Below are 21539 nucleotides of genomic sequence, written 5' to 3'. Positions count from 1 at the left end.
TATAACAAATTGTATAACCCATGCAAATCAAAGTAACTGCCACAGAACACTTTACGGTTGGTTGGTTTGTGTTGAATTCTCAAAGCAAGATAACCATTTAAAACAATAAAAATGGTTCACAGAAAATAGTGTTGAAGTCTAACCTCTAGAGGAGAGTCAGGTTCATCCAGGATGCTCTTCTCACTCTGAATCCGCTGCATCGTCCCTGTTGAACTGGGGTCCATGATCAGCACGTTCTGACTACCAGCTCTGCCGAACTTACAGTCACTCTTTCTGGAGTCTGTCGTCCTGCACACCTCGTAGTTGTACACATGTTGGAGAGTCCCTGTCCCCAAAGTGTCCGAGTAACGTGGAGGATAATATGGAATCACAGGCAGGTTGGACTGATACAGGATGCGGGACTGTCTCCATCTGTAGATTTTCACTGAGATAATCACCACCACACAGGTGATGAACAGGAAGGAAACTACAGCCAGAGCCAACACCAAGTAAAAAGTCAGGTTGTCATTGTACTCCTTGTCATGGATCAGGTCAGTGAACTCTGACAGCACTTCAGGGAAGCTGTCCGCCACCGCCACGTTCACAATGACTGTCGCTGAACGAGAGGGCTGTCCGTTGTCCTCCACTATGACAGTCAGTCTTTGCTTGACTGTATCTTTATCATTGACTTGGCGGATAGTTCTGATTTCTCCATTCTGTAATCCCACTTCAAACAGCGCTCTGTCTGTGGCTTTCTGGAGTTTATATGAGAGCCAGGCATTCTGTCCAGAGTCCACATCAACAGCCACCACTTTGGTCACCAGATAGCCCACATCTGCTGAACGAGGCACCATCTCAGCCACCACAGAGCCACCAGTCTGCACTGGGTACAGGACCTGAGGGGGGTTGTCGTTCTGGTCCTGGATCCGGATTTTCACTGTCACGTTGCTGCTGAGTGGAGGAGAGCCTCCATCCTGAGCTTTGACAAGAAACTGAAAATCTTTGATCTGCTCGTAGTCAAAAGAGCGCACTGCATGGATGATTCCACTGTCTGCACTGACGGACACATATGAGGAGACTGGCACTCCGTTAACAGAGGAGTCCTCCAGTATGTAAGAAACACGGGCGTTCTGGTTCCAGTCAGCATCTGTGGCTTTCACTGTGAGTATAGAGAGGCCTGGTGTGTTGTTTTCTACTATGTAGGCCTCATATAAGCTTCTCTCAAAGACAGGTGCATTATCATTCACATCAGAGATCTGTAAGGTGAGAGTGATGCTGCTGGAGAGAGAGGGCACTCCCTCATCAGAGCAGGTGACTGTGATATTATACTCAGATGATCTCTCTCGGTCTAAATCACTATCTGTCACTAAGCTAAAAAACTTTTTTGATGTTGTTTTCATCAAAAAAGGCATACCATCATTAATATCACAAGTTATTTTTCCGTTCTCACCTGAGTCAGGATCCTGAACATTAAATATTGTAACCACAGTTCCTGGCCTGGTATTTTCTGAAACAGAATTGGTTTTAGACATGATGTTAATAGATGGGTGATTATCATTGGTGTCGGTTACATCAACAATAATCTTACAAGAATCTGTCAGTCCCCCTTCATCACTAGCCTGTACATGTATTTCATATGTCTGAGCCTTTTCATAATCCAAATTTCCAATCAAAGACACAACCCCAGTGTCTTCTTCAATTTTAAACAAAAGGGAGACGTCATCTAACGTGTTTGTTATAGAATACAGCACGTTTCCATTCAACCCTACGTCAGCATCTAATGCACTCACGGTGCACAAAATTGTAGCTTTAGGAGCAGTCTCAGTTATAGAGACCTTATAGATTTCTTGTGTAAATACAGGAGCATTGTCGTTCACGTCGAGCACTGAAATTTCTACTCGCATTGTCCCCGACAGCTGAGGGTCGCCACCATCGACAGCCGTGAGCATTAAGGAAAGGTGATCCTGCGCCTCTCTGTCTAAATGTTTTTGTAAGACCATCTCCACCTTTTTGCTCCCATCCTGCTGACTGTGAAGTTTCAGATGAAAGTTGTCTGTGGGTTTTAACGAATAACTCTGCAATCCATTCATTCCCACGTCGAGATCCATAGCTCTTTCGAGAACGAATTTTGCTCCGATCACAGCCGACTCGCTAATCCTAAATTTCATCTCCTCCTTTTTAAAACTCGGTGCATTGTCGTTAATATCATTGATTTCAACTGTGACTGTGTAAAATTCAATCGGGTCCTCCAACGTGATTTGAAGATGCAAAGCGCAAGGTGTTGTCTGCGCGCACAGCGCCTCTCTGTCGATCCTCTCTTTCACAAGCAGGACTCCTCTGTCTCTGTTCAGCTCGATGTACTCCGCATTGTCCTCTGTATATATGCGAGCCTTACCCGACTTTAGCCTTTTCACTTCTATTGCTAAATCTTGCGCTATATTACCAACGAGCGAGCCTTTCGACATCTCCTCGGGAATAGAGTAAGTAACTTGCCCGCCTGCTGAGCTGAAAGCAAAAATCAAGAAAAATAATACTTGCCGCCTCATTGTTCTGTCCAATATTTTACATCCACAAAATGCACGAGGTGTAGAAATAGTCAAGGTCTCAATTGTAATATTCCTCAATGATACAACATTCCAGAGGGGGGGAAAAACATCAGTATGTTTCGTGTATCCTGGGTCTGAAAAGAGAGAACCGCAGGGAGGAAACCTCCTGCCTTTCTTCAACGATGGCTCTGTGCGAAATGTGTGTCTTTCTCTGTTCAATGTATAAAACAATAACCAAGGGACGGTCTCCTTTAGTCAACAGCGGCCCTGAGAGTCCAAACAAGTGCACTGCAGGAAACTTCAGAATGAGCTCCAATACACAGGCAGCACAGGGGATCATGATCAGCAGTTCAACAGCTCCTACCTGCCATTACGTGGCGTAATTCAAGAGTTCTAGATTCTTTGAAATGGAAAAAACCAAACCAAAACAAAAAAAAAAACTCAAATTCTATGATTTCATAATTTGCTTGGCAGTTCAGTGAGGGTAGTAATGTGCAGAGAAATATTTTCAGTGCAGCTTGTGGAGATATTTTCCCACATACTATTAGGCTATAGTTCATGATCAATTTTAAAAATATAGCACTGTTCATGAATTTCAGTTCTTTTTTAACGGCAAAGTACACTCAATATGTATTTAAGCAGAACAACGACTAAAACCTGAAGTGAACAATTTTATACCCATTTCAAGGTTTGAACACTGACACAAAGGCAGCATAAATTCGATTAAAAAATATGGAATAGTTTAAATATATTTACATATTTGCAAATCTTTCAAACATAAAACTAATTTGAAAACAAAAGATATGGTTGCAGAAACAGATTTTCCAAAAGGACAAAGTAAACAAGCACATTAAAAAATATATTGCAGCTTTTCCATATGATGAATACATATTTCTTTACAGTGGATTGCTAACTGTGGTCCTGAATGCACAATGAAATCAGAAACAACTACTATTTGCTTTAATTTCCAGAATAATAATTTTTTCCAAGGTTGAACGATGAAAAAAACCATTGTTTAAAAACTCTGTATTGCTGAAAAAGTTGGCCTGGCAAAATTGAAACGAAATTGCCTTGAGTTGCAAAGGATCTTGAATGCAGCATCAGTTGAACATTGATTCTGACTGACAGGGATCAGTATGAGGTTTTGGCAATTCTTTCAGTCATTCAACGGATACTAAACACAGTGTTAAGAAAAAAAGTAAGGTTGTTGATGTGGCATGAAAGATTTTAGCTTCAATTGCAACTGTAATTTTATTTATTTAATCTGTTTTCTTTCAGCAAACGTTAAGCCACACAGCTTACAAACGTGGACCTGAAAAAGTTCTTAACAAGAATAATAACTAACTAAAAACATTAGCCCTAAATGTCCTGTCAGATTTCAACCACAGAATGAATCACAAAAAAAGTGTGCAACTTGACATTGATAATTAGATATTAGATTCCAGTTATAGTGCATATTTTCATAACAATTAATTGTGATATTTGTAGAATGAACTTGAAATCTCTATGAAAACAATCTGTAACCATACCATGGTGGCTGGGATTATGATAAATAACGTTGTATGTGTAACATTGATAAGTATTCATTGCAAAAATCTTGAAACTCTTGAGGAAAATGTTATGAAAAGGATTGGGACCATTTAGAGAAGAATGCATTACATTATAGTTCAAAGTTGTTCAAGAGCTTGTTTCTGTGATGGAAAAAACAATGGATTACTCAATACTATATAATACTCAAACTAACCTCTAGAGGAGAGTCAGGTTCATCCAGGATGCTCTTCTCACTCTGTATCCGCTGCATCGTCCCTGTTGAACTGGGGTCCATGATCAGCACGTTCTGACTACCAGCTCTGCCGAACTTACAGTCACTCTTTCTGGAGTCTGTCGTCCTGCACACCTCGTAGTTGTACACATGTTGGAGAGTCCCTGTCCCCAAAGTGTCTGAGTAACGTGGTGGATAATATGGAATCACAGGCAGGTTGGACTGATACAGAATGCGGGACTGTCTCCATCTGTAGATTTTCACTGAGATGATCACCACCACACAGGTGATGAACAGGAAGGAAACCACAGCCAGAGCCAACACCAAGTAAAAAGTCAGGTTGTCACTGTACTCCTTGTCGTGGATCAGGTCAGTGAACTCTGACAGCACTTCAGGGAAGCTGTCCGCCACCGCCACGTTCACAATGACTGTAGCAGAACGAGAGGGCTGTCCGTTGTCCTCCACTATGACAGTCAGTCGTTGTTTGACTGAATCTTTATCAGTGACTTGGCGGATGGTTCTGATTTCTCCATTCTGTAATCCCACTTCAAACAGCGCTCTGTCTGTGGCTTTCTGGAGTTTATATGAGAGCCAGGCATTCTGTCCAGAGTCCACATCAACAGCCACCACTTTGGTCACCAGATAGCCCACATCTGCTGAACGAGGCACCATCTCAGCCACCACAGAGCCACCAGTCTGCACTGGGTACAGGACCTGAGGGGGGTTGTCGTTCTGGTCCTGGATCAGGATTTTCACTGTCACGTTGCTGCTGAGTGGAGGAGAGCCTCCATCCTGAGCTTTGACAAGAAACTGAAAATCTTTGAGCTGTTCATAGTCAAAAGAGCGTACTGCATGGATGACTCCACTATCTGCACTGACGGACAAATATGAGGAGACTGGCACTCCGTTAATAGACGAGTCCTCCAGTATGTAAGAAACGCGGGCATTCTGGTTCCAGTCAGCATCTGTAGCTTTCACGGTAAATATAGAAAGGCCTGGTGTGTTGTTTTCTACTATGTAGGCCTCATATGAGCTCCTCTCAAAGACAGGTGCGTTATCATTCACATCAGAGATCTTTAAGGTGAGAGTGACGCTGCTGGAGAGGGAGGGCACTCCCTCATCAGAGCAGGTCACTGTGATATTATACTCAGATGATCTCTCCCGGTCTAAATCACTGTCTGTTATCAAGCTATAAAAATCATTTGATGAGGCTGTAATTACAAAGGGTACATTAGGATTGATCCTGCAGTTCACTTTGCCATTACTGCCAGAGTCTGGGTCCAGGACACTGAACATCACTATAACAGTACTGAGATGTGAGCTTTCCGGGACTGAATCAGATTTAGACAGTATACTGATCACTGGTGTATTATCATTAATATCAATAATATCAACTATAATCTTACTTGAATCTGAAAGACCACCACTATCTCTGGCTTCAATATCTACCTGATAATATTTGGCTTTTTCATAATCAACTTGCCCTGTCAGTATAACCTCACCCTTTTCATTTATTGCAAATGTGTCAGACACGTTATCAATTGTCGTTGATACTGAATAAAATACATCTCCATTTGTTCCTTTATCGGCATCTGCGGCACTCACTGTCGCCAGTGTTGTTCCCATTTTAGAATTTTCCGCAATCGCTGCCTTATAAACGGGCTGTGAGAAAACTGGAGCATTATCGTTTACATCAAGTACTGTAACAAAGATCTTTACTGTTCCAGACATCTGAGGTTCTCCTCCATCGACGGCAGTTAAAAGCAAGGATATCTGTTCTGCTTTCTCTCTATCTAAAGGCTTGCGTAAAACCATTTCAACCTTTTTATTTCCATCTGCTTGGTTTTCGATTTTCAATACAAAATTGTCTGTGGGCTTCAAGCTGTAATTTTTCAGCCCGTTTATGCCAATGTCCGCATCGACCGCTCTTTCTAATACAAATTTCGACCCACTGACTGCAGATTCGCTGATTTCAAAGCGCTTTTCGACATTTTTAAATGTGGGTCTGTTGTCGTTTACGTCGGTGATTTCAATGGTTATGCGAAAGAGCTCCATTGGATTTTCCAGAATAATCTGCAAATGTAAGGCACAAGGTGTCGTCTGTCTACAGAGCGTTTCTCTGTCGATTCTCTCTTTGATAAGCAGGACTCCTCTGTCTCTGCTCAGCTCGAGGTACTCGGGAGTGTCGCTCGTGAATATCCGAGCTTTGCCTGATTTTAGTCTTTTGACATCCATCCCTAAATCTCGGGCAATATTTCCGACAACTGAGCCCTTCGCCATTTCCTCCGGAACAGAGTAGATGATTTGACCGAAGACAGAGGCCAGAGAGAAAAACCAGATGAGAAACAATACTTGCCGCTTCATTGTTCTATTCACGGCTCGTCCTGCGCCACAACAACGGTGGTCAGATCCGTGTCACAACAGCAAATATTTCCGTGCGTGAATAAAAAAAAAAAAAACCGCTGAAAGGATAGGCATACACCCAGGATAAGCAGAATGAAGGTATAATACTTTCATGTATCCATCTCAGAGGTTCTTCATCCGTGAACAGTGCGTTCTGTCTGTAACAGTCGAAAATAGTGACTGAAATGGGAGGACCTGCCTCACACCCTGAGTCTACCACTGAGACAACGTTAACCAACAGCGGCCCATGGAGTTCAAAAACAAAACTACAAGCGGAACAGTCACGATGCCAAATGCACTGAGTAGCACTTGCAATAAAGTTATGACGGAAAAAAGGTTACAAATACAGAACAGCATATACAGTTTTTTGAAAAAGAGTAAAAAAGTTAAACTGATCTTTTATATTAACTTCGCTACAGCTCAGAATGGAGACTAAATTTAAAAAAAAAAATGAGAGAATGTACAAACGTGTAAAGGAATAATGTAGACAATAATAATAATAATAATAATAATAATAATAATAATAATAATAATAATAAGAAGAAGAAGAAGAAGAAGAAGAAGAAGAAGAAGAAGAAGAAGAAGAAGAAGAAGAAGAAAAGGAGGAAGAAGAAGCAGCAGAAGAAGACCAATAACACTGAAACTGACACAACACTTACTCTGTCCATGGTGCTGAAATTTGCAGCACAGATCTAAAACATGCAGTGTGACCGCACGAGAATGACAAGTGCTGTTGATGAACCACAAAAACTGAAAGAACGCTGCGCTTAAAATACCAAAAGGACATCCCCAATTCAACCATGGCAAATTTTTATGGGAAAAAAACCAACCTCAATAGGAGAATCGGGTTCATCCAGGATGCTCTTATCACTCTGTATCCGCTGCATCGTCCCGGTTGAACTGGGGTCCATGATCAGCACGTTCTGACTACCAGCTCTGCCGAACTTACAGTCACTCTTTCTGGAGTCTGTCGTCCTGCACACCTCGTAGTTGTACACATGTTGGAGAGTCCCTGTCCCCAGAGTGTCTGAGTAACGTGGAGGATAATATGGAATCACAGGCAGGTTGGACTGATACAGAATGCGAGACTGTCTCCATCTGTAGATTTTCACTGAGATAATCACCACCACACAGGTGATGAACAGGAAGGAAACTACAGCCAGAGCCAACACCAAGTAAAAAGTCAGGTTGTCATTGTACTCCTTGTCGTGGATCAGGTCAGTGAACTCTGACAGCACTTCAGGGAAGCTGTCCGCCACCGCCACGTTCACAATGACTGTAGCTGAACGAGAGGGTTGTCCGTTGTCCTCCACTATGACAGTCAGTCTTTGTTTGACTGCATCTTTATCAGTGACTTGGCGGATAGTTCTAATTTCTCCATTCTGTAATCCCACTTCAAATAGCGCTCTGTCTGAGGCTTTCTGGAGTTTATATGAGAGCCAGGCATTCTGTCCAGAGTCCACATCAACAGCCACCACTTTGGTCACCAGATAGCCCACATCTGCTGAACGAGGCACCATCTCAGCCACCACAGAGCCACCAGTCTGCACTGGGTACAGGACCTGAGGGGGATTGTCGTTCTGGTCCTGGATCAGGATTTTCACTGTCACGTTGCTGCTGAGTGGAGGAGAGCCTCCATCCTGAGCTTTGACAAGGAATTGAAAATCTTTGATCTGCTCGTAGTCAAAAGAGCGCACTGCATGGATGATTCCACTATCTGCACTGACGGACACATATGAGGAGACTGGCACTCCGTTAACAGAGGAGTCCTCCAGTATGTAAGAAACACGGGCATTCTGGTTCCAGTCAGCATCTGTGGCTTTCACTGTGAATATAGAGAGGCCAGGTGTGTTGTTTTCTACGATGTAGGCCTCATATGAGCTCCTCTCAAAGACAGGTGGGTTATCATTCACATCAGAGATCTGCAAGGTTAGAGTGACGCTGTTGGAGAGAGAGGGCACTCCCTCATCAGAGCAGGTCACTGTGATATTATACTCAGAAGATCTCTCTCGGTCTAGATCACTGTCTGTCATTAAGCTATAGAAATTATTTGTGGAAGATTTTAAAATAAATGGTATATATTCATTAATGAAACACTTGACGATACCATTTTCTCCAGAGTCCAAGTCTTCGATATTTATGACTGTAACAACTGTATTAAATGGGGCATCTTCTGATATAACTTTTGATTTCGACATTATGTTAATATCAGGTGTATTGTCATTTACATCTTGAACTTCAATTATTACCTTACATGTATCGGTAAGTCCTCCGTTGTCACTGGCAATTAAATTTATTTGAAATAGTTTTGACTTTTCATAGTCAATGTTTCCAATGACAAAAATCTCTCCATTTGTCTTGTTTATATCAAAAATCTTCCTCACACTTTCTAATGTATTTGTGATTGTAAAGGTGAGCTCGCTGTTTGAGCCTTGATCTGCATCAGAAGCTGTTACAGTAGCAACAACTGTGCCTTTAGGTGAATTCTCGGTAACTGTAGCTTTGTATGTTTGCTGTGTAAAAACAGGAGCGTTATCGTTAACATCTAAAACTGTAATGACGATCAGCATTGTTCCTGACATCTGCGGCTCCCCTCCATCTACCGCTGTTAACACGAGAGATATCTGCTCCTGTTTCTCTCTGTCTAGAGGCTTCTGCAACACCATCTCCACGTTTTTAACACCATCTGCAGTATTGTGGATTTTCAGGGCAAAATTATCTGTGGGTTTCAACTCGTATTTTTGAACTCCATTCAATCCAACATCCAGATCTAAAGCTCTTTCCAGTACAAATTTTGCTCCCACAGTAGCTGATTCGCTTATTTTAAATTTAGTTTCGCTTCTTTCAAAATTCGGTGCATTATCATTAATATCAGTAATCTGCACAGTCACTGTATAAAACTCAATGGGATTCTCTAAAATGATCTGGAAATGTAAAGCACAAAGCGCCGTCTCTGTACACAGCGCCTCTCTGTCGATCCTTTCCTTGACGAGGAGGACTCCTCTTTCTCTGTTCAGCTCGATGTACTCGTCGGTGTTTCTGGTGTAGATTTTTGCTTTACCGGATATCAAACGTTTAATTTCCAAACCTAAATCCTGCGCTATGTTCCCTACTAGAGATCCTTTTGACATTTCCTCTGGAATGGAGTAGCTGACCTGTGCGATCACTGCGTCGAAGGACAGGAGGGAAATAAACAACAGTACTTGCCGATTCATTGTTCTACTCGATCTTTTTTCCACTGTGAAGCAACACAATCCGTATATAGTCCACAAATCAGAGTCCTCGATCCCACAACCCTGTTTTCAATTAAGTATTATGAATCCCAAATTTCGAAATGGAAACACGTCATGATTCATTTTCGATCAGTCCGCCTTGAGCATCATTGTCCGATCCTTGTTCTTCGTTTCCTCTTTGTATAATGAAGACGCCAGAAGGGCGGTCCTGCTACAAATAGTCTCACCAAGAAACAGCCATGGTCAACAGCGGCCCTAAGAGTCCAAATCTTAAAACTGCAGAAAAAAATAACAACTAAACTAAAAGTGGCATTTACGTTCGAGGAGAGTAGTAATTATTCCGGTGAGTTAAACGGCACATTCAACATTAATCACACACACACACACACACCCACACACACACACACACACACACACACACACACACACACACACACACACACACCACCACCACCACCACCACCACCAACAACAACAACAACAACAACAACAAACAGCAACAATAAGCAGGAAAATATGTGAAAAGAAATTAATTGGACGAAAAATCAATGTGTTGATTTGAAGATACTGCTGACTCAAGGCATATCCGACAATGGAAGCATTACATTTAAAGAAGGTCAATGCATTGAGTGGAAAATGAATTCTCTGACTGAACAGCCATCCAAAAGAGGTTAAAAAACTCGAATATGAATCAGGCGGCACACGTAGACCTAAACGAGAAAACATCTTTGTGAAGATGATTTTCACAAAAGTGTACGGATTCAACTGAGCGTGTCGCTGTCCGTGGTTCTGAAATGAAACCATCGGTTGAACAATAAGACGCCCACGTCTCATGACATGCCACAAGCCACAATGACTGAAACAAAAACAATAAATGAATAAAATTAAAAAAAAAAAAAACAACAAAAAGTTACAAAACTCTATTATTGCATTATTGATACGGCTAAAATCACAGCAAATTAAATGAAAAAATAAAATGAAATTTCCTCGATTAATACTATCCAAGCTTTCATTCATAAAAGAATTAAAATAAACTATGAATATCATGATGAGGGTGAAGATTTGTTCTTCTTGAGGGTTTGTTTTAAATTATGAGTGTGGCAGACTTTTAAGAAATATCATTTGTCTACCGTTACAAGACGAAGATCGTGCCAGAGAAAATGGTTGGCTGAATGACTTTTAATGTGTTAATAAATCAATACAGCAATTAATATTTGTCTTCATGTAATTTTCCAAATGATAAAATAAAAAAAGAAAAAAAAAATCAATCTAACCTCGATAGGAGAATCAGGTTCATCCAGGATGCTCTTCTCACTCTGTATCCGCTGCATCGTCCCTGTTGAACTGGGGTCCATGATCAGCACGTTCTGACTACCAGCCCTGCCGAACTTACAGTCACTCTTTCTGGAGTCTGTTGTCCTGCACACCTCGTAGTTGTACACATGTTGGAGAGTCCCTGTCCCCAATGTGTCTGAGTAACGTGGAGGATAATATGGAATCACTGGCAGGTTGGACTGATACAGGATGCGGGACTGTCTCCATCTGTAGATTTTCACTGAGATAATCACCACCACACAGGTGATGAACAGGAAGGAAACTACAGCCAGAGCCAACACCAAGTAAAAAGTCAGGTTGTCATTGTACTCCTTGTCGTGGATCAGGTCAGTGAACTCTGACAGCACTTCAGGGAAGCTGTCCGCCACCGCCACGTTCACAATGACTGTAGCTGAACGAGAGGGCTGTCCGTTGTCCTCCACTATGACAGTCAGTCTTTGTTTGACTGCGTCTTTGTCAGTGACCTGGCGGACAGTTCTGATTTCTCCATTCTGTAATCCCACTTCAAACAGCGCTCTGTCTGTGGCTTTCTGGAGTTTATATGAGAGCCAGGCATTCTGTCCAGAGTCCACATCAACAGCCACCACTTTGGTCACCAGATATCCCACATCTGCTGAACGAGGCACCATCTCAGCCACCACTGAGCCACCAGTCTGCACTGGGTACAGGACCTGAGGGGGGTTGTCGTTCTGGTCCTGGATCAGGATTTTCACTGTCACGTTGCTGCTGAGTGGAGGAGAGCCTCCATCCTGAGCTTTGACAAGAAACTGGAAATCTTTGATCTGCTCGTAGTCAAAAGAGCGCACTGCATGGATGACTCCACTATCTGCACTGACGGACACATATGAGGAGACTGGCACTCCGTTAACAGAGGAGTCCTCCAGTATGTAAGAAACACGGGCATTCTGGTTCCAGTCAGCATCTGTGGCTTTCACCGAGAAAATAGAGAGACCTGGTGTGTTGTTTTCTAATATATAGGCCTCATATGAGCTCATCTCAAAGACAGGTGCGTTATCATTCACATCAGAGATCTGTAAGGTGAGAGTGACGCTGCTGGAGAGGGAGGGCACTCCCTCATCAGAGCAGGTCACTGTGATATTATACTGAGAAGATTTTTCTCTGTCTAAATCACCGTCTGTTACTAAACTATAGAAATTATTTGTTGATGATTTTAAAATGAAGGGTACATTGTCAGTGATTACACATTGCACTTTTCCATTTTCACCTGAGTCTTTGTCATCAATGTTTATCATCGTAACGACTGTATGTGGGGCAGAATTTTCTGAAATCACAGTTGATTTTGACATTATGTTAATTTCAGGTACGTTGTCATTTATATCTTGAACATCTATCGTTAGTTTTGAGGAATCCGTAAGTCCTCCTTCGTCACAAGCATGCAAATTTAATTGGTAGATTTTTGACTCCTCAAAATCAACATTTCCAGTTAAAAAGACTTCACCATTTTCCTGATTAATTTCGAAGATTTTCCGATCTTCATCTAAGTTATTTGTAATTGAATATATTATTTTACTGTTTGAGCCTTGATCTGCATCAGAGGCTGTTACAGTGGCAACAACTGTGCCTTTAGGAGAATTCTCAATGACTGTAGCTTTGTATGTTTGCTGTGTAAAAACAGGAGCGTTGTCATTAACATCTAAAACTGTAATGACGATCAGCATTGTTCCTGACATCTGCGGCTCTCCTCCATCTACTGCCGTTAACACGAGAGATATCTGCTCCTGTTTCTCTCTGTCTAAAGGCTTCTGTAATACCATCTCCACGTTTTTATTTCCATCCGCGCTGTTATGCATTTTTATTACAAAATTATCCGTTGGTTTTAACTCATATCCATGAACATTATTTGTTCCGACATCTAAATCCACAGCCCTTTCCAACATAAATTTTACTCCTGTGATTGCTGATTCGCTGATTTTGAATTTCATTTCACGTTTTTTAAAAGTCGGTGCATTGTCGTTAATGTCTGTAATCTGTACAGTAACCGTGTAAAACTCCATCGGATTCTCTAAAATGATCTGAAAATGTAAAGCACACGGCGTCGTCTGCCTGCAGAGCGCCTCTCTGTCGATTCTCTCTTTGACGAGGAGGACTCCTCTTTCTCTGCTCAGTTCGATGTATTCATCACTGTCTCGGGTAAAAATTCGAGCTTTGCCAGAAACCAAACGCTTTGTTTCTAAACCCAGATCTTGTGCTACATTCCCGACTAACGATCCTTTTGTCATTTCTTCAGGAATAGAGTAGCTGACTTGCCCAAACACCGAGCCGACGGTGAGGAGACAGATCATCAACAGCACTTGCCTCGTCATTGTTCAGTCCGATTTAATTTGGGGTCCTCCCGGAGGTTTATATTCCACAGAGTCGGAAAAAAAATCCTTATTTCAGAATATGCATTACATACAGTAGAAGCGTAATTTCCAAAATTGAAGTGTTATTTGAATATTAGTCCAAGCTCGAGTGACAGCACCTCAGCACCGTGCTCTTCTTTTATTGTGTAGACGAGATAGGGGAGGTGCTGCAACAATCCAGTTCCCAGAAACAAACACTAACAGGCCAACAGCGGCCCGAAGAGTTCATATCAGAAAACTGCAGGAATTCAACGTGATTTTTTTTTAGGGCATTTTTGAGCCATATTAACGTGTTTACAGATTTTTACCGCTTCATTGATGATATGCATATTGCCTTCTGGGCCATAAAATTTCATAGAAAACAATTCTTCATATTGTTAAAGTATGATATTTAGAAGAATCAACCATTTACAATATGTTAGGATGGCCAACTGTTCAGGGTATAGACGCCTTGCTCCTGATATTGGTTCGAGCTTCCCGTTACCCAGAAAAGGTTGAAGTGGTAGAGAAGAAAGATAAAATAATGGAAAAATCTAAGAAGAAGCAAACAAACAATCATCAGTTGAAATGTTTCAAATATTTCACATTGTTGATTTAACATTCCTCGAAGGTATTGTTTAACATAAAGCTGTTTGAGTTGAAGCAAAAATTAACTGCCACTAACATTCGCTGTCCAATGTCCTAAAATAACTGAACGCAAAGGACTTCCCACTGTGCTGAAACTCCCATTATGTGTCCAAAAAATGATCTTTCCGCGAAAAGGCCGTAAGCACAAATAAGCCCGGATCCAATTGGCACACAGAGCTCTCACGAAGAACTGCAAGGATCATAAGATATCCCAATATGTTTTTAAATATCACAGAAAAAAATAACACCAGAGAAATATATGGACGTGAATTTTTCAAATTAGACTTTTGTGATTCAGGAAAATACAGAATGTAACATTTGATAGGAATGTCTATGTCTACAATACTTGACCAAAGAAAAATAACATCAGAAATAAGTCAAAAATAAAGGACCAAGCATATTATATACGAGTAAAAAGTCAACCTGGAACACCAGTTGCTGTAAAATATTTTTGGAATGAGTTGAAAAAACAAACAAAAAACCCCCCTAAAGAATTGAGCCAATAAACTTCATGTGTTCACCTTGAAATGCAGCTAAGGACAAGATGAATGTAAAAGCAGTCTAACCTCTATAGGAGAGTCAGGTTCATCCAGGATGCTCTTCTCACTCTGTATCCGCTGCATCGTCCCTGTTGAACTGGGGTCCATGATCAGCACGTTCTGACTACCAGCTCTGCCGAACTTACAGTCACTCTTTCTGGAGTCAGTCGTCCTGCACACCTCGTAGTTGTACACATGTTGGAGAGTCCCTGTCCCCAAAGTGTCTGAGTAACGTGGAGGATAATATGGAATCACAGGCAGGTTGGACTGATACATGATGCGGGACTGTCTCCATCTGTAGATTTTCACTGAGATAATCACCACCACACAGGTGATGAACAGGAAGGAGACTACAGCCAGAGCCAACACCAAGTAAAAAGTCAGGTTGTCATTGTACTCCTTGTCGTGGATCAGGTCTGTGAACTCTGAAAGTACTTCAGGGAAGCTGTCCGCCACCGCCACGTTCACAATGACTGTAGCTGAACGAGAGGGCTGTCCGTTGTCCTCCACTATGACAGTCAGTCGTTGTTTGACTGCGTCTTTATCATTGACTTGGCGGATAGTTCTGATTTCTCCATTCTGCAATCCAACTTCAAACAGCGCTCTGTCTGTGGCTTTCTGGAGTTTATATGAGAGCCAGGCATTCTGTCCAGAGTCCACATCAACAGCCACCACTTTGGTCACCAGATATCCCACATCTGCTGAACGAGGCACCATCTCAGCCACCACTGAGCCACCAGTCTGCACTGGGTACAGGACCTGAGGGGGGTTGTCGTTCTGGTCCTGGATCAGGATTTTCACTGTCACGTTGCTGCTGAGTGGAGGAGAGCCTCCATCCTGAGCTTTGACAAGAAACTGGAAATCTTTGATCTGCTCGTAGTCAAAAGAGCGCACTGCATGGATGACTCCACTATCTGCACTGACGGACACATATGAGGAGACTGGCACTCCGTTAACAGAGGAGTCCTCCAGTCTGTAAGAAACACGGGCATTCTGGTTCCAGTCAGCATCTGCGGCTTTCACTGTGAATATAGAGAGGCCTGGTGTGTTGTTTTCTACAATGCAGGCTTCATATGAGCTCTTCTCAAAGACAGGTGCGTTATCATTCACATCAGAGATCTGTAAGGTGAGAGTGACGCTGGTGGAGAGGGAGGGCACTCCCTCATCAGAGCAGGTCACTGTGATGTTATACTCAGAAGCTCTTTCTCGGTCGAGCTCACTGTCTGTCACTAAACTACAGAAACTATCTGTTGATGATTTTAAAATGAATGGTATGTTTTCATTAATGAAACACTTTACAATTCCATTTTCTCCTGAGTCCAGGTCTACAATATTTATCATAGTAACAACTGTGCTAACTGGGGCATTTTCTGATATTACATTTGATTTTGACATTATGTTAATTTCGGGTGTATTGTCATTAACATCTTGAACATCAATTATTACCTTACATGTGTCTGTGAATCCTCCGTTGTCACTGGCAACTACATTAATTTGAAAAAGCTTAGACTTTTCGAAGTCAATGTTTCCAATCACAAAAACCTCCCCACTATCTGTGTTTATGTCAAAAATCTTCCTCACATTTTCTAATGTATTTGTGATTGAAAAGGTGAGCTCGCTGTTAAAGCCTTGATCTGCATCTGAGGCTGTTACAGTAGCAACAACTGTACCTTTAGGTGAATTCTCAATAACAGTAGCTTTGTATGTTTGCTGTGTAAAGACAGGAGCGTTATCATTCGCGTCCAAAACCGTAATAACGATCAGCATTGTTCCTGACATTTGCGGTTCTCCTCCATCTACCGCTGTTAACACGAGAGATATCTGCTCCTGTTTCTCTCTGTCTAAAGGCTTCTTTAACACCATCTCCACGTTCTTATTTCCATCTGCATTGTTGTGCATTTGCAAATCAAAGTTGTCTGTAGGTTTCAATTCGTATTTTTGAACTCCATTTAATCCTACATCCAGGTCGACAGCTCTTTCCAGAACAAATTTTGCGCCGATTGCAGCTGCTTCGCTAATTTTGAATTTCATTTCACCTTTCTCAAATGTAGGTGCATTGTCGTTAACATCAGTAATCTGTAAAGTCACCGTGTAAAACTCCATCGGATTCTCTAAAATGATCTGGAAATGTAAAGCACAAAGCGCCGTCTCTGTACACAGCGCCTCTCTGTCGATCCTTTTCTTAACGAGGAGGACTCCCCTTTCTCTGTTCAGCTCGATGTACTCGTCGCTGTTTCTCGTGAAGATTTTTGCTTTTCCGGATACCAAACGTTTAATTTCCAAACCTAAATCCTGCGCTATGTTTCCCACGAGAGATCCTTTAGACATTTCCTCTGGAATAGAGTAGCTGACCTGCGCGATCACTGCGTTGAACGACAGGAGGGAAATAAACAACAGTACTTGCCGATTCATTGTTCTACTCGATCTTTTTTCCACAGTGAAGCAACACAGTCCGTTTATAATCCACAAATCAGAGTCCACAGTGATTCCACAACATTGATTTCAAAGAAGTGATATGAATCCGAGATCTCCGAATGGAAATGCGTTATGATTAATTTCTAACCGGACAGCCTCGAGCGTTATTGTCCAATCCTTGTTCGTCGTTTTCTCTTTGAATGACGACGTTAGAAGGGAGGTACTGCTGTAAATACAATATCACCAAGCAAAGCGTACGGTGAACAGCGACCCGAAGAGTCCAAATCTTAAAACTACAGAAGAGCGAGACAGAGATAGAGAGAGAGAGAGAGAGAGAGAGAGAGAGAGAGAGAGAGAGAGAGAGAGAGAGAGAGAGAGAGAGAGAGAGAGAGAGAGAGAGAGAGAGAGAATCTTTTCAGGGTCAGTAATTAATTATTCCGGAGATTTAAATAGCACATTCTCCATTAAAAGAAAAAAAACACAGGATGAATGTCAAAAATTAATTAGACAAAAAAAAAAAAAAAAAAAAAAAAAAAAAATCACAACCAATCTGTTGATCAGAAGATAACACTGAGGCACAGCATATCGGATTATAGATCGCATCACATTTAAATAAGGTATTGAGTGACGAAATAAATTCCTCGACTTAACGGCCTTAAAAAAACGTTAAAAGACTCAAATACGAATCAGGTGAAAAACAGACTAAATTAAGAAGACATTGTTGTAACAATCATTTTCACAAACGTTCACTGACACGACGACTTCAACTGAGCGTGTCGCTGTCTATGGTTCTGAAACGAGACCATTGGCGGAAATGTCAGTCTTCCGCAATGCACGACAAGCTATAAGTCGCAATTACTGAAATAAAACTACAAACATAAAGTTACTGAACTACGGCTGTGGTATTAATGCGACTAAAATTACAAATGCTTAAACGAAAATAACAACATGAAATGAAATGAATCCCCCTTGATATTAATCAAGTTTTAATGAGCAAAAAAAAAAAAAATATATATATATATATATATATATACTGGCATCATGATGAGGATGAAGGGATGTTTTTTTTTTTAGATCTCTGTGTGAATGGGCAGAGGTTTGAAAAAACTTAGAATTCGTCAACAGTTACAAGACTGAGATCATGCCGGAGAAAACGGTTGGCTGAGTGCCTTTCAATAAGTTCACAAACTAAAAAAACAGTTAATGATTGCATTTACGGACTGGCGAAATATGAAAAGCGTCAAATTAGTCTAACCTCAACAGGAGAGTCAGGTTCATCCAGGATGCTCTTCTCACTCTGTATCCGCTGCATCGTCCCTGTTGAACTGGGGTCCATGATCAGCACGTTCTGACTACCAGCTCTGCCGAACTTACAGTCACTCTTTCTGGAGTCTGTCGTCCTGCACACCTCGTAGTTGTACACATGTTGGAGAGTCCCTGTCCCCAAAGTGTCTGAGTAACGTGGAGGATAATATGGAATCACTGGCAGGTTGGACTGATACATGATGCGGGACTGTCTCCATCTGTAGATTTTCACTGAGATAATCACCACCACACAGGTGATGAACAGGAAGGAAACTACAGCCAGAGCCAACACCAAGTAAAAAGTCAGGTTGTCATTGTACTCCTTGTCGTGGATCAGGTCAGTGAACTCTGACAGCACTTCAGGGAAGTTGTCCGCCACCGCCACGTTCACAATGACTGTAGCTGAACGAGAGGGCTGTCCGTTGTCCTCCACTGTAACAGTCAGTCGTTGTTTGACTGCATCTTTATCATTGACTTGGCGGATAGTTCTGATTTCTCCATTCTGTAATCCCACTTCAAACAGCGCTCTGTCTGTGGCTTTCTGGAGTTTATATGAGAGCCAGGCATTCTGTCCAGAGTCCACATCAACAGCCACCACTTTGGTCACCAGATAGCCCACATCTGCTGAACGAGGCACCATCTCAGCCACCACAGAGCCACCAGTCTGCACTGGGTACAGGACCTGAGGGGGGTTGTCGTTCTGGTCCTGGATCAGGATTTTCACTGTCACGTTGCTGCTGAGTGGAGGAGAGCCTCCATCCTGAGCTTTGACAAGAAACTGGAAATCTTTGATCTGCTCGTAGTCAAAAGAGCGCACTGCATGGATGACTCCACTATCTGCACTGACGGACACATATGAGGAGACTGGCACTCCGTTCACAGAGGAGTCCTCCAGAATGTAAGAAACACGGGCATTCTGGTTCCAGTCAGCATCTGTGGCTTTCACTGTGTATATAGAGAGGCCAGGTGTGTTGTTTTCTACTATGTGGGCTTCGTATGAGCTCCTCCCAAAGACAGGTGCGTTATCATTCACATCAGCGATCAGCAAGGTGAGAGTGACACTGCTGGAGAGAGAGGGCACTCCCTCATCAGAGCAGGTCACTGTGATATTAAACTCAGAGGATCTCTCTCGATCTAAATCACTATCTGTTACTAAACTATAGAAATTATTTGTTGATGATTTTAATGCAAAGGGTATGTTGTCGCCAATGAAACATTGCACGTTTCCATTTTGTCCCGAGTCTCTATCCTCAATGCTGATCATTGTCACAACAGTATTTATTTGCGCATCTTCCGAAACGATATTAGATTTAGACATGATGGTTATTTCAGGGTTATTATCATTTCTATCCTGTACGTCAACAGTTAATTTACATGAATCTGTGAGACCTCCGTCGTCACTGGCAAGTACATTTATTTCAAAACTTCGTGACTCTTCAAAATCAATATTTCCAATAACTATAATTTCTCCGTTTTCTTCATTGACATAAAATGCTTTCCTGACATCATCTAATGTGTTTGTGATGGAATACGTTACTTTACTGTTCGGGCCGTGATCTGCATCTGAGGCTGTTACAGTAGCAACAGCTGTGCCTTTAGGGGAATTCTCAATAACAGTAGCTTTGTATGTTTGCTGTGTAAAAACAGGAGCATTATCATTCGCATCTAAAACTGTAATGGCGATCAGCATTGTTCCTGACATCTGCGGCTCTCCACCATCTACCGCTGTTAACACGAGAGATATCTGCTCCTGTTTCTCTCTGTCTAAAGGCTTCTGTAATACCATCTCCACGTTTTTATTGCCACTGGCGTCATTGTGTGTTTTAAGAACGAAGTTGTCCGTCGGTCTCAGTTGGTAGCGCTTTAGATTATTGATGCCGACATCAAGATCAACCGCGCGCTGGAGAACGAATTTTGCACCGATCACGGCGGACTCGCTGATTTTAAAAATCATTTCGCTTTTTTCAAACGTAGGGGCATTGTCGTTAATGTCAGAAATTTGAACAGTAACCGTGTAAAACTCCATCGGATTCTCTAAAATGATCTGAAAATGTAAAGCACACGGCGTCGTCTGTCTGCAGAGCGCCTCTCTGTCGATTCTCTCTTTGACGAGGAGGACTCCTCTTTCTCTGCTCAGCTCGATGTATGCATCACTGTCTCGGGTAAAAATTCGAGCTTTGCCAGAAACCAAACGCTTTGTTTCTAAACCTAAATCTTGGGCTACATTCCCGACTAACGATCCTTTTGTCATTTCTTCAGGAATAGAGTAGCTGACTTGCCCAAACACCGAGCCGACGGTGAGGAGACAGATCATCAACAGCACTTGCCTCGTCATTGTTCAGTCCGATTTAATTTGGGGTCCTCCCGGAGGTTTATATTCCACAGAGTTGAGAAAATCTACAATTCCTTATTCCAGAATTACATACAGTGGACGTGTAATTTCCAAAATCGAAGTATACTGCTCCAAACTCGAGTGACCGTTCCTCAACGTCGTGGTGTTTTTTTTTTTTCTTATTGTGTCGACGAGATATGGGAGGTGCTGCAATAACCCTGCTGCCAGTAACAGACACTCACAGGCCAACAGCGGCCCTAAGAGTTCACAATAGAAAACTGCAGATATTCAACGATAATGTTGAATTCTGATTAATTTTTTGAGCAATTTACACTTTTTTGTTAGGTTCGATCATTTCTTAAGTGATATGTATATTTTGTTCGGGACCACAACATTCATTAAATAACAATGTTCATGTTAATTTAGTGCAATATTTCAAAGAATCAACCAAGCAGTGTTTGTGGACTGGCAAACTGTCCTGCTCTTACCTATAATTACCTGGGATGGGTGACAGCTCCCTGGTCCCCTGTCCAGGTTATATTTGTTTCGAAGAAACATGAATGAATGGAACCATCCATACATACAAAAGATCACACTGAGAATGTCTCAACTATTTCACTATGTAGATTAGACATGTCTCAAAGACATTGTGTAACATATAGCTGCCTGAGGTGCAGCAAATAACTGCCACAAATTATCA

General features: G+C 41.9%; 5 protein-coding genes across 16 annotated transcripts in view; all 5 read right to left on the bottom strand.

Annotated features, from left to right (window-relative positions):
* The window catches only part of LOC115397429 (protocadherin gamma-C5-like), a 292251-nt gene that overhangs the window by 84320 nt on the left and 186392 nt on the right, over window positions 1-21539 (bottom strand). For 2 of the 12 annotated variants that reach the window (XM_030103866.1, XM_030103932.1), the window contains exon 1: window positions 11198-13596. The exons of the other annotated variants lie outside the window; for them this stretch is intronic. In XM_030103866.1, coding sequence (XP_029959726.1) covers window positions 11198-13582 — 2385 coding nt within the window. In that variant the 5' untranslated portion in view covers window positions 13583-13596. Of the gene's footprint in view, window positions 1-11197; window positions 13597-21539 lie in introns of those variants that run through there. 12 annotated transcript variants of the gene reach the window in all.
* Window positions 117-2634, bottom strand: LOC115404158 (protocadherin beta-16-like). Its single transcript, XM_030113382.1, has one exon. It carries the CDS (start codon window positions 2523-2525, stop codon window positions 117-119), a length of 2409 nt encoding a protein of 802 aa, XP_029969242.1. The 5' UTR covers window positions 2526-2634.
* LOC115404151 (protocadherin beta-16-like) lies at window positions 4249-6664 on the bottom strand. Its single transcript, XM_030113369.1, has one exon. It carries the CDS (start codon window positions 6649-6651, stop codon window positions 4249-4251), a length of 2403 nt encoding a protein of 800 aa, XP_029969229.1. The 5' UTR covers window positions 6652-6664.
* LOC115404075 (protocadherin gamma-A2-like) lies at window positions 14782-17312 on the bottom strand. Its single transcript, XM_030113218.1, has one exon. The coding sequence runs from the start codon at window positions 17197-17199 to the stop codon at window positions 14782-14784; it is 2418 nt and encodes an 805-aa protein (XP_029969078.1). The 5' UTR covers window positions 17200-17312.
* Window positions 18443-20856, bottom strand: LOC115404065 (protocadherin gamma-A5-like). Its single transcript, XM_030113208.1, has one exon. The coding sequence runs from the start codon at window positions 20840-20842 to the stop codon at window positions 18443-18445; it is 2400 nt and encodes a 799-aa protein (XP_029969068.1). The 5' UTR covers window positions 20843-20856.

This window comes from Salarias fasciatus, chromosome 2 (genome assembly GCF_902148845.1).
Source record: "Salarias fasciatus chromosome 2, fSalaFa1.1, whole genome shotgun sequence".
Classification (NCBI taxonomy): domain Eukaryota; kingdom Metazoa; phylum Chordata; class Actinopteri; order Blenniiformes; family Blenniidae; genus Salarias; species Salarias fasciatus.
This window is presented reverse-complemented; position numbering and strand designations above follow the sequence as displayed.

Excerpts from the sequence above, each read along its gene's own strand:
- LOC115404151 (XM_030113369.1), bottom strand. The coding sequence starts at position 6,651 with ATGAAGCGGCAAGTATTGTTTCTCATCTGGTTTTTCTCTCTGGCCTCT.
- LOC115404075 (XM_030113218.1), bottom strand. The coding sequence starts at position 17,199 with ATGAATCGGCAAGTACTGTTGTTTATTTCCCTCCTGTCGTTCAACGCA.
- LOC115404158 (XM_030113382.1), bottom strand. The coding sequence starts at position 2,525 with ATGAGGCGGCAAGTATTATTTTTCTTGATTTTTGCTTTCAGCTCAGCA.
- LOC115404065 (XM_030113208.1), bottom strand. The coding sequence starts at position 20,842 with ATGACGAGGCAAGTGCTGTTGATGATCTGTCTCCTCACCGTCGGCTCG.